This window comes from Malaclemys terrapin, chromosome 2 (genome assembly GCF_027887155.1).
Source record: "Malaclemys terrapin pileata isolate rMalTer1 chromosome 2, rMalTer1.hap1, whole genome shotgun sequence".
NCBI classification, from domain to species: Eukaryota; Metazoa; Chordata; order Testudines; family Emydidae; genus Malaclemys; species Malaclemys terrapin.
In genome coordinates, this window is record NC_071506.1 from 199,642,847 (window position 1) to 199,661,411 (window position 18,565).

An 18,565-nucleotide genomic window follows, 5' to 3' on the forward strand; every position below is an offset into this window, starting at 1 on the left:
CAAATATTTGTTTTAGGCTCCTTCATAGAAAGGAAAAAATACAATGAGAAAAGGGTTTTCCCGTCTCTCAGCATCTTTTACTGGCTGATCAGAGTTATAAAAACTCAATGTAAAATCACAAAGACGACACCTAAGATGCAGACAATGTTCATCTAGAGTTCATCTAAGCACCTTGGTCTTGCCTCTGGCTCTGATGCTCAGGCTAAAACTCAGTCCAAAAAACCATGTACAGAACAACATTGCAATGCTGTGATATCATTCTTAGTTTTACTTTATGATTTAAGCAGCTCCCTTGGCTCTTGGACTTGGAGCAATTAGAATTTCCAGACAGCTCAGTGGCAAATATTTCAGGCTCACTATAGTGCAGCATGGCCGGTGGGCAGTCCATTCTGACCAAGAAGGAATCAAACTCATTTATATAACATGGTAATAAACTGAAGACTAATTTAAAGCTTTCAAAATTTTCATTCAGTTTTGCATGTATCACCTGTGCTTCATAGAAAGTTATCAAGAATCAACTAAAGTCAAGTATATGATGTAAGGTTGAATTTTTGTCAAGGCTTTGGACCTGCATCAGGACATGCAAGCCATATTACTGCCATTGTGGATGTTCACATACACTTTGCATCATCTCTCTATTCTGCCTGTCTGCTGTATTCTTATCAGCCTGACTGTTAGTCAAACATACAAGAAAGCTATTCACCGAAATACACAGCAAGCAGCACAATCATAGAATCATAGGACTGGAAGGCACCTTGAGAAGTCATCTAATCTAGTCCCACGCACTCATGGTAGGACTTAGTATTATCTAGACCATCCCTGACAGGTGTTTGTCTAACCTGATCTTAAAAATCTCCAATGATGGAGATTCCACAACCTCCCTAGGCAATTTATTTCAGTGCTTAACCACCCTGATAGGAAGTTTTTCCTAATGTCCAACCAAACCTCCATTGCTGCAATTTAAGCCCATTGCTTCTTGTCCTATCCTCAGAGATTAAGAACAACAATTTTTCTCCCTCCTCCTTGTAACAGCCTTTTATGTACTTGAAAACTGTTATCATGTCTCCACTCAGTCTTCTCTTTTCCAGACTAAACAAATCCAGTTTTTTCAATCTTCCCTCATGTGTCATGTTTTCTAGATCTTTAATCATTTTTGTTGCTCTTCATGGGACTTTCTGCAATTTGTCCATATCTTTCCTGAAATGTGGCACCCAGAACTGGACACAATACTCCAGTGGAGGCCTAATCAGCATGGAGTAGAGCAGAAGAATTACTTCTCGTGTCTTGCTTACAACACTCCTGTTAATACATCCCAGAGTGATGTTTGCTTTTTTTTGCAACAGTGTTACACTGGTGACTCATAATTAGCTTGTGGTCCACTATGACCCCCAGATCTCTTTCTGCAGTACTCCTTCCTAGGCAGTCATTTCCTATTTTGTATGTTTTCAACTGATTGTTCCTTCCTAAGTGGAGTACTTTGCATTTGTCCTTATTGAATTTCATCCTATTTACTTCAGACCATTTCTCCAGTTTGTCCGGATCATTTTGAATTTTAATTCTATCCTCCAAAGCACTTGCAACCCCTCCCAGCTTGGCATCATCCGCAAACTTTATAAGTATACTCTCTATGCCATTATCTAAATCCTTGATGAAGATATTGAACAGAACCAGCCCAAGAACTGATCCCTGTGGGACCCCACTCATTATGCCCTTCCAGCTTGACTGTGAAACACTGATTACTACTCTCTGGGAACGGTTTTCCAACCAGTTATGCATCCACCTTATAGTAGCTCCATCTAGGTTGCATTTCCCTAGTTTGTTTATGAGAAGGTCATGCGAGACAGTATCAAAAGCTTTACTAAAGTCAAGATATACCGCGTCTACCACTTCTCCCCATCCACAAGGCTTGTTATCCTGTTAAAGAAAGCTATCAGGTTGGTTTGACATGATTTGTTCTTGACAAATCCATGCTGACTGTTACTTATCACCTTATTATCTTCTAGATGTTTGCAACTTCATTGCTTAATTATTTGCTCCATTATCTTTTCAGGTACAGAAGTTAAGCTGACTGTCTGTAATTCCCTGGGTTGTCCTTATTTCCCTTTTTATAGACTGGCACTATATTTGCCCTTTTCCAGTCTTCTGGAACGTCTCCCGTCTTCCATGACTTTGCAAAGATAATCGCTAATGGCTCAGATATCTCCTCAGTCAGTTTCTTGAGTATTCTAAGATGCATTTAATCAGGCCCTGGTGGCTTGAAGACATCTAATTTAATAAGTTAAAAATTACTTAGACCTTCCTCTGTTTTAGTCTCTGATCCTATCTCATTTTCACTGGCATTCACTATGTCAGATGTCCAATCACAGTCAACCTTCTTGGTGAAAACCGAAACAAAAAAGTCATTAAGCACCTCTGCCATTTCCCCATTTTCTGTTATTGTTCCCCCCCCCCACATTGAGTAATGGGCCTACCCTGTCCTTGGTCTTCCCCTCTTGCTTCTATTGTATTTGTAGAATGTTTTCTTGTTACCCTTTATGTCTCTAGCTAGTTTGATCTCATTTTGTGCCTTGACCTTTCTAATTTTGTCCCTACATACTTGTGTTATTTGTTTATATTCATCCTTTGTAATTTGACCTAGTTTCCACTTTTTGTAGGACTCTTTTTTGATTTTTAGATCACTGAAGAAACCCTGGGTAAGCCAGGGTGGTCTCTTGCCATACTTCCTATCTTTCCTACGCAGTGGGATAGTTTGCTCTTGTGCCCTTAATAATGTCTCTTTGAAAAACTGCCAACTGTCTTCAATTATTTTCCCCTTAGACTTGCTTCCCATGGGATCTTACCTACCAATTCCCTGAGTTTGCTAAAGTCTGCCTTCTTAAAATCCATTGTCTTTATTTTGCTGTTCTCCCTCCTACCATTCCTTAGAATCATGAACTCTACCATTATGATCACTTTCACCCAAGCTGCCTTCCACTTTCAAATTCTCAACCAGTTCCTCCCTATTTGTCAAAATCAAATCTAGAACAGCCTCTCCCCTAGTAGCTTTCTCCACCTTCTGAAATAAAAAATTGTCTCCCATACATTCCAAGAACTTGTTGGATAATCCGTGCCCTGCTGTGTTAATTTCCCAACAGATGTCTGAGTAGTTGAAGTCCCCCATCGCCACCAAGTCCTGTGCTTTGAATAATTTGTTAGTTGTTTAAAAAAAGCTTCATCTACCTCTTTTTCCTGGTTAGGTGGTCTCTAGTAGACCCCTACCATAACATCACCCTTGGTTTTACCCCTTTTATCCTTACCCAGAGACTTTCAACAACTCTGTCTCCTATTTTCATCCCAACCTCGGTCCAAGTATACATTTTTAATATATAAGGCAACACCTCCTCCATTTTTTCCCTGCCTGTCCTTCCTGAGCAAGCTGTACCCTTCTATACAAATATTCCAGTCATGCATATTATCCCACCAATGCTCTGTGATCCCAACTATGTCATAGTTGTTTTTATTTACTGGTATTTTGAGTTCTTCCTGCTTATCCTTTTACATTTCAATACCATGTCCTTGATCACAAGGATGGACCAACAGCAGAGAAAGGGAGAGCCTGACACATGTCCTAGGTTTGTTGTAAGTCTCCTAACAATGAAGGTGGACTTTTATTGGGATTGCAACCTTTGTTCTGGAGAGCTGATATATTTCTCCAAGATCAGAAGGACAGTTAAAAAAATAACAGGTTAAACTGAGTGTCTGTCAACCCTGACAGTATCTTTTTTGTCTTATGCCCCGAAGTCAATGGGGAAAATCAGTACACTAAGCCTTCTACAGGTTTTTCTTGTTGTCCTTTTCATAGTAGATTGTTATTTTGAAGTTCAGAATTCTGGAGTTCAGTTACATATGGATGAATTTTGCTGCAGTATACTACATAAAACTTAATTATTTATAGACATTGAGGGCCAAATTTCAAAAAATAGCCACCTAAATTTATCTTACCAAATTCAGACTAGTCTGGGTCAGCCTTTGCTTATTTCATCCACATGGTCCACCTGATCAAATGAATTGTATATTTTCCATGTTCCTCTTCTTATTTGTCTTGGTTTTGTCAAAGCATTTTATGCTACGTGTGAGCTGTATTGCTCTCTACAGAGCCATGTACGTCATCCTGCTCTCGGCATGTTAAATAAAATTAACATTATGTAGTTATTAGCTGACCTACATGCAGGACTCCTCCCCTTGTATCTTTCACTTTTATCATACTATATATTATTGCATCTTCCCTCCCTGTCTATTATTACAAGTTCGTCAATGAAAACTTTTTAAGGTAAAAAGTAGGCCTTAAACTCTGCTTACCATAGGTAACTGTTTAGCAAAATACCCATTTGTGTACAAAACAGTTAGTTTGTCAGGCAAATAAATCATGCATTTGTAAGTATACATTTTGTGCACACAAATATTATTTTGCACACATAATTCCCCTGTTTCTATTAACCGCACAAGGATTTTATAGGTATCCATTTATTCATAGATTCATAGATTCTAGGACTGGAAGGGACCTCGAGAGGTCATCGAGTCCAGTCCCCTGCCCTCATGGCAGGATCAAATACTATCTAGACCATCCCTGATAGACATTTATCTAACCTACTCTTAAAGATCTCCAGAGATGGAGATTCCACAACCTCCCCAGGCAATTTATTCCAGTGTTTAACCACCCTGACAGTTAGGAACTTTTTCCTAATGTCCAACCTAAACCTCCCTTGCTGCAGTTTAAGCCCATTGCTTCTTGTTCTATCCTTAGAGACTAAGGTGAACAAGTTTTCTCCCTCCTCCTTATGACACCCTTTTAGATACCTGAAAACTGCTATCATGTCCCCTCTCAGTCTTCTCTTTTCCAAACTAAACAAACCCAATTCTTTCAGCCTTCCTTCATAGGTCATGTTCTCAAGACTTTAATCATTCTTGTTGCTCTTCTCTGGACCCTCTCCAATTTCTCCACATCTTTCTTGAAATGCGGTGCACAGAACTGGACACAATATTCCAGTTGAGGCCTAACCAGAGCAGAGTAGAGCGGAAGAATGATTTCTCGTGTCTTGCTCACAACACACCTGTTAATACATCCCAGAATCACGTTTGCTTTTTTTGCAACAGCATCACACTGTTGACTCATATTTAGCTTGTGGTCCACTATAACCCCTAGATCCCTTTCTGCCGTACTCCTTCCTAGACAGTCTCTTCCCATTCTATATGTGTGAAACTGATTTTTCCTTCCTAAGTGGAGCACTTTGCATTTGTTAAAGTTCATCCTGTTTACCTCAGACCATTTCTCCAATTTGTCCAGATCATTTTGAATTATGACCCTGTCCTCCAAAGCAGTTGCAATCCCTCCCAGTTTGGTATCATCTGCAAACTTAATAAGCGTACTTTCTATGCCGATATCTAAGTCATTAATGAAGATATTGAACAGAGCCAGTCCCAAAACAGACCCCTGTAGAACCACACTTGTTATGCCTGTCCAGCAGGATTGGGAACCATTAATAACAACTCTCTGAATATGGTTATCCAGCCAGTTATGCACCCACTTTATAGTAGCCCCATCTAAGTTGTATTTGCCTAGTTTATTGCCTAGTTTATAACCATTTAGGCTATGTCTACTCTATGGGTGCTACAGCGGCACAGCTATGGCACTGTAGTTATGCTGCTGTAGCACTGTAGTGTACATGGTTCCCACGGTTGTGGATAGGGTTTTTCACTGTAGGTAATCCACCTCCCCGAGCAGCAATAACTACGAAATATTTCTTCCATCAACCTGGCGGCATCTACACTGGAGGTTAGGTTGGCTTAACTGCAGTGGTCAGGGGGTGTGAATTTTTCACATCCCTGAGCACCATAGCTATATTGACCTATCTTAAGTATAGATCAGGTCTTAGCTTTTCAACTCCTGAGTGCACTTGCCATTCTTCCCCGCCTTCATCATCCATTTAGATTTGTGCCATGACACCATCCTGGTAGTATGAATGTGAATTTATTTAGTTCTAACATCCAAAACCACTTTCAATGCAATGCTGTGGAGAAAAGTATGAATGACTAGTACACATTTAAATTAGATACCATACATATGTGTATACAAAAAGAATGCTGACATGTTTGTCCCACTTTAAAAATCATTCTAAACAGATCTCTCAATATTACCTTTCTAATGAAGTAAACATTACCCTGTTTTAAAAGTGCATACATAAATAAAATAATTCGTTAAAGAGTTGATTATATTTTAGAGAAATCTGAAAATAAGTAGAATAATAAACAAATCACGTTTAGGATCTCCTACGTTTAGAATGACTGATCATGAGAAATAAGCCACTTAACAGAAACATAATTAAGTAAATAAAATGGAAAGCATCTTATGGGACACTTTATTAAACCACAATGCATTTGTTTACCATTCTTACTCTCAGAATAAATTAACGCCATATCATAGTTTCCAGCATCATAAAATTTAAATTTAAATTTAAATTAATGGAGATATCCCATCTCCTAGAACTGGAAGGGACCTTGAAAGGTCATCGAGTCCAGCCCCCTGCCTTCACTAGCAGGACCAAGTACTGATTTTGCCCCAGATCCCCAAGTAGCCCCCTCAAGGATTGAACTCACAACCTTGGGTTTAGCGGGCCAATGCTCAAACCACTGAGCTATCCCATCCCGCAAATCTTTGCATACAGTGATGACACATTTTCTGGAATGTATTTTACATCCAATATAATATTGTTTGATATATCCAGTAATATTTTTTTCTGAAATTCTAGGAAGTCTTCCCACAAACCGTAAGTAATGACCAAATTTTAATCAACTGGCACTAAGTCCCAACAATAAAAACCTTAATTAAGCTGAAATATCCTAATAACCTTCATTTCTACCTAACCTTCAACTTCCAGAAAGGTCAGGTTTAAAGTCCTCAGCTACCTCACACCTATCGTGTTAAAGCACCAGATCTTTTCAATTCAGGAGAAATTATTCACCTCAGCTAGAAGTCTCTACCCTATTGCCAACAGTTCTGAAGGGAAGGCCCTGGAAAAAAAAATCCAAAGAATTACAGGATCCTATAAAATGATTTGATTGAACCAGGAAAAAAGTATTTCTAGAAAAGTGCTGTTCATTTACTAATCAGAAACATAAACATAATTGGAAACACCTCAGTCAATTAATCCTTTCCCTCCATACACAAGGTCCGAGTTAGATTTGTTCTGTTTTTGAAATACAAGTGAATAATTTTCCTTCTCTTACCAGTTTTGGATTTCTGCTTTGTGAAGTGCCTGTGGTTGGTAAACGTTGTTGTAGAATCCTGTACACCTGTCCTTTCCTCCAGGTCAGATTCTGGGATGGGAGTACAGCCACCTGGTTGAAAACATAATAGAATACCTTCATGTGGAGCATAGGCAACCAGAACATAAACACGAACAAGAGATGATAAACAAAGTGTCAAGAGTCTCAAAGAATGTATGAAATTGAATGGTCTGCAGTTTAACCCTTGGTGAAAAATACTTTGACTAGAGAGCGAGCTACTACCATTCTGTTTAGTAGATTATGCCTTGGTGATTCCTCACGTTACTCATTTGTGCCATGTAAGGAGTACGTTAAACTTATAGCGTACGTAAAACTCACTTTACACAAAGGATAGAAATAGGTCTTAGCATGAATTGTGTCAAGTATCTGATCACTGGAACCTGGTATAGTAATAAAAGATCAAGTATGTATGAAATAATTCTATAGTGAGCAAAGCCTGCGAGGACCATTAGTTTGCCACAGAGGGTGTCTCATGATGATATTTTTTTGGACATGTGATTATACACTGATTTTCAATACTTTCTGCTGTAGCACCATGACATATTGCACTGCCCAGCACCACACTGCCATGCAGGATGCTTGAAGTCAGAAGTGATCCCAGGATAGGCAGACATACTTTCTCTTTTGTAGTTTGCAATATTTACTTGTATGACTTCATGTAGATATTCCATTTGTCTACTTCACTGCATGTTTAAGTAACTACCTGCAACTATCTCTTTAAACACATATAAACTGTTATTAAAAATGTTAAGAAAGGGAAAATCTAGTACAAGTATCACTGAGCACAAAGGAACCAGCTGTCTACCAGTGCCACTGCTCGCCTGGAGCTAGCTGCAGCAGTTTGAAATGGATTAGGATGATTCAAGTCTGTTTGAAAATGCTGCTACCAGTGCCTCTGGGAAAGGGCTGCTACTCAGGAGTAAAGGCCTGAACCTGCTGGCTCATAATTGTCTCTTTTTTAGGGCGACTTGAAGAAAGCCAGAAAACAAAGGAAGAGAAGGAGACACTACAAGCAGAAGGGAGGAGGGGCACAGCAACGGAAATAAGACTATGGGAGAAATATACTTCCACGTTTCACATTTCCTTGCAGGATGTGTGTGGCTAAAACAGAAATGAACACCCATGCATCATCACAAAGAACTGGATGCATACACAATATCACACACAGCAAGCACAATCCTTTTACGTTTTAACACCATGTCCTTGATCACAAGGATGGACCAACAGCAGAGCGAAGGTGGAGTATGCACATAGCTAATAAGATAGCATACAGCATGAGTGTTGAGCATGCTGTTTGTTATTTTCAATAGAAAGCTACATGGGCAGCTTCCATTGTACCCATGTAGATCTGGAAGAAAGGAAGAACTTATGAAGTTACTGGGTTTTTACCCCAGCTCAGAGATCGTGGTCTTTCTGAAACTTTTCTCAGGGCAGAAGCGATGCATATTTTATGCATTTTCTCTTTTAATGCAGCAGTGCAGGCCTCTCTTATTTTTCTCAGCAGCTTCAAATCAAACAGTTGATCAAAAGTCCATGAAAGGCTTTGTGCTTAACTGCAAGCATATGGTCACCTGCTTAAAGTTAAGCTCTTGCTTAAGTACTTTGGATCAGGACCTAAATGTACACCACACTCTCTGAGTGAAAATTAGTGTCCTCCCGAGATCACCACTAGCAAGCAAACAAACTGCTTTGCCTGGTGTTCAAAATCATCCTTTATTGTCTATTGCAAGAGTGCATTTTTTAAAGCATCATATTAACTCCTAACTCAAAACAACAAAGATGCTTACTGTATATAATACATTTCTGCTGTTGTGAAAATAAATGTTTTATTCCAGGCCCCATGAATGGGATACCTGATTTGTGGCAATATAGCATCTCTCTCATTGCAAAATAAAAGAACAAAGCATTTGCAAAAATTAAATATGCCAGCCCAGTGGCATTAGAGAGCATAATGCCTGGCAGAAAATACAGTTTCTGCAGCAACTTTGGGATCCCTGATTTTTAATACAGTGAAGATCAGACATAGTGAATATTGATAATATACCAGATCATCAGTTGATGTAAATCAAGGTGGCTCTGCTGAGTGCAATAAACCTATGCTGATTTACACCACTGAAAAACCTGACCCAGAATTCTTGGTTTTCAGGAAAGGGAGAAGGGCATGAGCTACTCTACCCCAAATATGCCCTGCCGGCCAATTTGTGATGTGTCATGGACTCAATATGTCGTTTCAGAGGTGGTTCAATCTCCTATCCTTTCAGTTCAGGGGAGGAGTTTTGGGAGCTAGTGGTAAACCTAATGTGAAAAGAGAGGTATTAGCACAAGCAGCAATTCCTAAAATGTCCACCGCAAAACAGAAGTGGGGAGGGCAAATCTGATAACAGGAAATACGAACACTATGATATGTTAATATACTGTAATACATTGCTACTGAAAAACACGTTAAATATAAATATACATACATCCAATGAAAATAAAGTATTTGTTAATCTCCAGCACATCTAATCCCACCTGCAAACTGTGACTGTAAAATGTAAACTATATGACTTAAAGAACTGGAAACTATTCCTCTAAAATTCAAATTAGGATACTTGTAATTTTTGTCCCTCAGATAAAATCTATCCTGTCAAACACTAACCTGTAAATACATGATAAATCATTAAAGATCTATACAAATAGCAACCTGAGAGTGGTATTATGTATTAAACATTGAGATTATGAGTGAAAAGTCACATAACCCATTAGTGCATAGTGGGTTTCTGGAGACAAATAAAAGAACTTTGAAAAGTTTGCTCTGAAAACTGAAACTCTATAGGTTATGTGGCCTTGAGAATTAATGGCTTTTGATGCCAAACTATTTCATTAGTCATTAGCACTATTTTCCAGTTGATGGTAACTGAATCAGAGTCGGAAAATGTCTATTTGCCCTTAGGCACCCCATGCTATTGGTTGGAAGGAAGCGGGACTTCCTGCTCTTGGTTTTGATGTCAGAGGTTTGTTAAGATTTACTTGTCAACTGATACTGTCAAAACGTACCAGCACTAAAAGCAAAATTCATTTTTTCCATTACCTTATTTTCCTGATAGAGAACAGTGAGAACTGGAATTTCACCATTTAAACTGGGGGACTGCATAGGTTACACACAAAGCAAACAGGCTCTGAAAGAACTGGAAAACATACTATCAACCTCATTTACAACACATAAATTCAACATATTCCCTACCCTTCAACAGAATTTGTAAGTATACCAGTATTTTATGTTGGGTCACTTTATCTGCTGTTATATAAAAACAAGACATTAATACTATGTTGTAAGTGTAGACACTGTGATCACAGCTGTACAAGACACAAACAAAAACATGGGTGTGAAATTCTGGCCTCATTGAAGTCAATGGAAGTTTTGCTATTTACTTCAGTAAGGCTGGATTTTACCCTTGATCCTTGTACTAAGGAACATTTAAGCTAAAGATCAGACACCACAGAAGATGGGGATGCCATTAACTCTGAAATTTTTTTCCCCACACACTGGGATGATGGTGGCATTATATTGGTGAGGTTTAGCATTTGCTCAGCTCATGGAAGAAGTGAATTTTCAAAAGGGATTTGAATGAAGACAAAGTGTGAAACTTGTGCACCAGGAAGGGCAGAGAATTATACCTCAGCTTCCTCAGAAGGAGGAAATGACAGATGCACTGAGGTGCATACCATTGGCGGAAGGAAGAGGCAAGATGGGGAAAAAAATTGAGATGTAGGATTTCTTTCTTACAGTATATGACAGAGTACTCAGGTCTAATAGACGGGTCAGCACTCTGATCACAATAGCCTCAATTAGTTTCCCCAGCAACGGCTGATTGAGGAAATAGGGAAGAAGTAGCTAAACAGACAAGGAAGCTAGGTGAATTAAGGAACTAATTGGCCCATCAGCTGATGAGCTTGATAAAAAGGCAGGAAGGAAGCGTCAGGATGTGGGAGGATAGTGCTAACTGTGCCAGCACTGAAGGCCATCCCAAGGAAGACAGATCTCTTTTCCTCACAGGGCCCTAATGAACAGCGGCTGAAGTTCATAGGGATTAGGACTGGTGTGTTGCACTATACAGGTGTTGGTGGAGCGGAATAAATTATACGGAGTGGACACTAAAAGAAGAGCAATTCCTGGGGTGGCAACTACCAGGGGAGGGGGAGTATGATACCCACCATATCACACAATAAGAGATCAAATTTTTCTGAACACATAAAACAGATCTTCTGTAGAATACTATGGTGCTCCACATTTCCAGAACCATTGAATTCCATCACCACAAGAATACACGGCTTTCTGTCTGCCATGGACACCTTCAAGAAAGGAGAGGTGTCCACCCTGGAAAATATTCATTTTGTTTCAATGTTTTAGATATGTTATAAAAGACCTGTGTTAATGAGTGTGTCCTTACATATGATGCTGGTATTTTCAAGAAACTAAGGAAGTCCCATTGAAATTCAATGGTAGTTGGGCTCCTGACTTCCTTAGGTACCTGTGAAAGTCCAAGTCTAAATGCATACATACTATCATCTGACTTTCTTTTGTTTCTATATGGTTTATCCTGCCCCCCACCATATGGATACAATTTCTACTGATTTTGGCACTAATGCTCCCTGTACAAAATATCTAATGGTTTGCATATTAGATAGCTGTACATTGCCTGTTATATGCATCCTTACTATGAGCCTTATCCCATCCCTGTAAAAACCAAGATGGATTTTGCCATTGGCTTCAATGGCAGCAGCATCAGTCTCTTTGTATTTCCTGGAGTCAGGAGGGAAACACGTACTGCCATATGATTACTGGGAAAATTTTCAGAAGTGCCCACATAGTTTAGGAACCTATGTCTCATTTTCAAAAGCGATTTAGGCATTTATGAGTCTAAATCTAATTGAAAATACATAGGATTAGACTCCTAAGTGCCTAAATCACTTCTGAAAATGGGACTTAAATGCTTTTGAAAATTTTACCCAGTGTCAATCCTGTGCCAAAATGTACTTCATTTTTATGTATATATGTGCAAAAGGAATACAATTTTATTCATAAAGCAAATGTTTTTTAAAGCAGGGCTTTAACATTAGTAATAAAGACTGAATGTGTAATGCTGCTATGCTGTGGGACCAAATCCTTGGATTATTTACAGATTTGCTTGGATAAATAATGTTTTCAGGTAACCTATATTGTTCTTACCACAAGCAGAGTAAATCCACCTAGAAGGTACATGTCTGTGCCTCCACTCACACAGGACAGAGTTAGTAATGTATGGTGTCTCTCTTTCTGCATTTCAAAATTGAGATGGGCCTGCTCTAAATTTCACTGAAAGCCATGGTAGTCATTCAACTGACCTGAAAGGGAGCTGGATCAGGTCCCACATGTACAGTGGTGATTATACGGTTTAAACTGCACTTATTCAGTTTTTACCCTTTGAAAACATTTTTCACTCCATAGGACAAATATCACCAAACTGAAAATATCATTACAACTCCAAGTCCTTTCACACCTTTGGACTGCATGGGTGCTAGTCAACATATTTAAATCTGATAGATCTTTATGTTTACATTCAGACAGTTCTCTTTAAATTGCCGTATTTGTGTGTGTGTCCCTGCGTGTGCGAGTGCGTGTTGTTTCAGGGGTTCCCACTGATCATCTATTTTAGCTACCTACTATTATGAACTTTTGTCCATCCCAAGGACTGAAAAAAATCATAGTAGCATAATCATTCACATCCATTGATAATTATTTAAGTAAACTATATCAAGCAGAAAAGTGAGCTATTTACCAAAAAAGCAAGAACAGCATATAAATCTCAGAGATTGGAAATGATCCAGGTTGAGAAGTTCTCCAGATGTCAGTCTATAAACAGTGCTTCGTGAAATGAATTTCTCCATTAACTGTTGGCAAGAACAGCACCTAGAATATGTTATTGCATTATGACCCACTCTTCCCCCTTTTCTGTGCAGCTGAATTCTTGTCTGACACCTCAGATCTTTTATCAGTTGTGATAAATCCAGCACTTTGGGCAGGCAAACTGCGGTCAGCAAAATTGTTTGATAGGGTACGATGTTACGGCCAAGTAATTGTGAGCTTTCTTCACTGAAGGAAATGAGACCGCTCTTGTTTATTTTCACTACATCTGTTTTTGTAACACATTTAGTTCTTAAGTTGGAAAGAGACACACACATCCAAAGGAAACATAAACATATGATATCTACTTTTTCTTTAACTGAAGTACTGACAGTTTTGCTACAGAGTCCTATCACAATGTTTTTACATGTTAACATGGTTCTTAAAGCTCAAAAACAGGAAAACAAAAGTAGTAAACAGCCGTAGAAAGTAAAGGAGCTTGGCAGGAATGACTATTTGTGTTTCCTCTTTCTTTTCCAGTTGATCAATATCTAATCCATTCATCAACAAAAAGTGCAGTCTATTATTCTCCAGCTAGATCTCCCCTTCACAGCACAGAAGAACAATCTATGATATTTGGACATGTTCTATTATTTTAAATTTTCACATAGCTATTAAACTCCCCAAAACAGACAAAGTCAAAATCAAATAATCTATTTTCTGGGAGTTTCCATTTCCACTCTTATTTCTCTTCTGAATTCTCCTTCTGAGATTAACTCTTACAAGAGTTCTTACAGAAGGGAGGGGAAAAAAATGTTACACATTCAGTCTCACAGTGGCAAGAAGGCCAGTACATGAGGCGAAAGCTCTGTAAAAAGCAGATCTTTCCTTCCTATGTACACCACTGGAGATAGACTGAATAGCAAAACTATTGCACAGAAGAACTCCCAAAGTTCTGGGCAATTTCATATTCAATTACTTGCAGGCTCTGCCTGCAATACATACTGAAACGGTAATCCTTCTCAAAGTGCACAGAAACTGCAGTTTTCAACAGTGTTATAGTCTAGGTGCCATTGATGCATTAAAGGGTTCATAATGGTCACTCCAATTGCATACTGTTTAGGGAGCAGAAGAGAACAGATTGTTCACTCTGGAGATTTCCCCATTTCAGCATAGTCTCTTTGCAAGAGTAAAGAAACAGAAAAAGCATGGGAAGCTTTTCCAAAAAGATTTTTATTTATTTAAAGATATTTTTACATCTGCCTAATGGAAAATGGTCTTCTCATCAAGTTTCAGTGAGGGAAATGCTAATGGAATAGCTGATTAATCAGTTAAGTACTGCAGAACAAACCAAAGTCGGGGAAATTCAATTTTTCCCACTGTTCCCAACTGATTCATGGAAAATGTTTCTAATTTTTGTACAATTAAAACATATTCTGCTGAGTTAAATATCTAGTCCTAAATTACTGTGGACAATCTAAACACATCTCCAGTTAGGAATACACTGTGGAGTAGTTTTGGTAGACTGTTCAATAGAAAACTGAGGCCTGGTCTACACTACCAAGTAAGCTGCCTTGCATTGACCTAGTTGTGCACGTGTCTACACTTAAATTTGTCTCGCACTGGTATAAGCAAGCACTGAACCATGGTCAATGTACTGAGGTCAATGCAGTGTGAGACTGTTTTAGCTACATTGACCCTAACAGTCCTCCAGCAGCTGTCCCACAATGCCAAACACTGACCTCTCTGGACACAAATGTGAACTCCACTGCCCAGCAGTCACATAGACCTGAAGCCCTTCCACACCCTTTAAAAAACTCCACATTTTTGAAATGCCCTTTCCTGACTGTCCACCTTGGCAAGCACACCTAGCAGCTCTCCACTGTTGTGTGCAACTGCCCAGCTATGCTGGCTACATGCTCCAGACGCACTCTGGTCTGGCGCAGACAGGAGATATTGGCTCTCCTGGGCCTGTGGGAAGATGGGGCTGTGCAGGTACAGATATGGACCAGCCATAGAAAAGTGGACATCTACAAGCAGGTTGCATGGGGGGAATGCAGGAGAAGGGGTACAACAGGGATCCGCAGCAGTGCCATGTGAAAGTGAAGAAGCTGCAGCAGGCATATCAGAATGCCAGGGAGGCCAACAGTCAATCCGTTGCTGAGCTGCAGACCTGCCACTTTTATAATGAGCTGCATACCATACTTGACATGCGACCGGGGGATCCAGCTATGCTACGAGCCAAGACCTTTGAGACTTCACTGCAGTCCAATCTGTCATGGCAGTCGAGAACGGGCAAGCCTGATTCAGGGGAAGGAGCCTCAGGTAAGTATGTAAATGTATTTCCCATTGCAATGATGTACTAATGGTGCCCCAACTTAACAGGACACCTCTATCAACTTTTCATTGTTTTACTCATATTAAAAGAGGTAGCATTATCTGCTTTTCAATCTGCTGCAGAGTTAGGTGGGGACTGAAGGGGGTGGGAAGACCATGCGGACCAGTTTGTTTATGTACACAGGAATGTCCTTTGAGTCCTCCTTCTGGATTTCAATACATTTTCATGAAGGTACTCTGCAATTCTCTCTCAAAGGTTTCTAGGGACGGCAGCCTTATTTCATCCTCCACTGTAGGACACTTTCCCATGCCAGAAAGCAAGAACTTGGTAGGCACTATTGCAGTAAACAGGCTAGCAGCATAAGGGCCCAGGTGACTTTGGAAAACCAGCAGCAGCTATGCTATCTGTGACTTTGTTACCCTTAAGAGTGAGCTATTTACCAAATATCAGCTAAAATCACCACCTGTGAAACATGGTGCCAGTAATCAAGTGCCATTGCCCTGTACTCAGATTCATGCAACTGAGCAATTGCCTCCTCACTTCCCTCACCTCTCCTGGGTCATACTCACCACGGCTGGGGCTGAAGAGCAGAAGTGTCAATAAGCGTGTCTTGTTCAAAACTTTAGGGGAGCAAGGGAAGGGAGTTCTGAATCTTAAGTTTTGCTTACTGTTGTGATTGTACTGACAATGGTATGTGTGTGTGTTTTATCTGTAGCTGCTGCCATTGAAGCCCTGAGGGATTCCCTCTCCATAGCTGCAGAATGCCTGACCCAGATAAGGAGGAGAATGAAGAGGATTCCAGATGATCTGTTCAATGAGGTCCTGCAAGCCAGTGCTGCATCAGACCATGAGCAAATGGCCTGGAGGGGTGAATATTGCAGATAGCCTGGAAAAGGAAAGAGCAGACAGGAAAAGGGCCAAGCGTACATAGGTGCTGGAGCTAGGCATGCGGGGGTGCTGCAACACCCCCTGGCTTGAAGTGGTTTCCATCATATGCGGGGTTTACAGTTTGGTTCAATGGCTCTCAGCACCCCCACTATGCAAATTGTTCCAGCACCCCTGTAAGAGTACCAACAGAAAGAGGAGAGAGAGAGATGCATCAAGACATAATGGGGCTTCTCTGGCATCAAATACAGATGCTGCAGACTCTTGTGGATCTATAGATTCAACAGTCATCTCCTTTTGCCGTCTATGGAGAACTCCATTTCAGTGCCTTCCTACACCACCACCACCCCTATATTTCACATGGCACTAGAAGCCACATCTCTACCCCCACCACTCCACACCAGGGGACAATAAGGACAATTACACCTTCACATATACTGACCTGTGAGAGAAACTGCAGAGCCAGGTAGAGCACAGTCCACCACAACACATTACTGTGGCTCGCTGTTAAAGTGCTCTTTCAAAGCCTTCCTGAGCCATATAGCTCAGGGTTGAGCTCTTCTAATAGCCCTTGTGTCTGGCTCTTCAAATTAAGCAGAGAGCACCTCCACCTCCATTCTCTTTCCTGGCTGCAACTTTTCCCCCTTTCCGCCACAGATATTATGCAGGACACAGGAGGCAGCTATAACCATCGGGATGTTTTTTTACTTAGATTTTTATGCAGAGTCTTGTGAGTAAACAACGCCAGCATCTCTTCAAACTACCAAAAGCAGATTCAACTGTCATTCTGCAACTTCCAAGCTGGTAGCCGAATCTTTCCTTCGTGCTCTCAAGATGGCCAGCATACAGCTTCATGAGCCAGGGGAGCAAGAGGTAGGCTGAGTCCCTCAGGATCACCACTGGCATTTCAACATCACCAAAGGTAGCCCACCATTTGGGAAAGAAAGTCCCCGCTTGCAATGTTCTGAACAGTTTTATGTTCTTAAAGATGCAAGCGCCAGGTACCTTCCCTGACTAGTCAATACTGATATCAGTGAAGCACCCCAGTGATCCACCAAAGCTTGCATAATCATAGAAAAATAGCCCTTCTGTTGATTTACTCTGTGGCCAGGTGGACTGGTGCCAAAATAGAGATATGAGTGCCATATGTGGCTCCACTGTAGTTCGGGAACCTCATTGCTTCAAATCTATCCACTATGTCCTGCATGTGGCCTAGAGTCACAGTCCTGTGTAGCAGAAGACCATTAATGGCCCTGAGCAATTGCATAACAATGGCCCCCAAAGTGAATTTTCCAACTCCAAAATGATTTCTCACTGACAGGTAGCAATCTGGTGTCGCAAGTTTCCACAGTGCAATCACTATTCGCTTTTCTACTATCATTGCAGCTCTCATTCTGGTGTCCTAACACAGGAAGGCTGGGGTGAGCTTGGCACACAGATCCAGGAATGTGGCCTAGTGAATCCAAAAGTTCTGCAGACCCTGCTTGTCATCCCTAACCCTGCATTATGGTGCGACCGGAACAGTCAGTGCTCATTTCTCAGACACAGAAGTGGTGCTCCACGATCTGCAGCTGCTCCATAAATGACACCAACAACTTTGAATTGGATCTTAATGTGTTCCACAGCAATCTGTCCTCCACAAAATTGTCATATTCCCCGCTGATTCGGTTCTTCTTTCAACTCTGCAAATATCAGAGTATCATACATCCTGGGTTTGCAACACTCATGACAATGGTGCAGAAATGTGCAGGTGCCATGCTTTTGTCAAATATGGCAGGCAGCAAGAAGGGCCATGCAGGTTTGTGCCGTTTTTTTAAAAGGAGAAAAATTATGGGATATAGATGGCATTATGGGATAGAGAAAGTTGCATGATGGGAAATTGACCCCCTTGCTCCCAGTCTCACCTGTGTGACTTGTTTCTGCCCACCATTCACTCCCATAACTTCCCAAAAGAAAGTGGACTGGACAGTGGCAAGTTGCACACAGGGATAGCTATCCATAGTGCACCATGCTGTGCAACGAAACAAGCACTCCTGGTGGGTTCACACAATGCTATCATCAGCAGCTAAGTATGCATGCGCACAAGCGATATACTGTGACAGCTTTATGCCAACATAGTTTGCATCAGCAAAAGCTTGTAATATAGACATGCCCTA

General features: G+C 40.5%; 1 protein-coding gene across 3 annotated transcripts in view; it reads right to left on the bottom strand.

Moving 5' to 3' along the window:
• The window catches only part of BBS9 (Bardet-Biedl syndrome 9), a 493,563-nt gene that overhangs the window by 140,633 nt on the left and 334,365 nt on the right, over positions 1-18,565 (bottom strand). For all 3 annotated transcript variants that reach the window (XM_054019331.1, XM_054019330.1, XM_054019329.1), the window contains one exon: positions 7,264-7,374. In XM_054019331.1, coding sequence (XP_053875306.1) covers positions 7,264-7,374 — 111 coding nt within the window. The remainder of the gene's footprint in view (positions 1-7,263; positions 7,375-18,565) is intronic.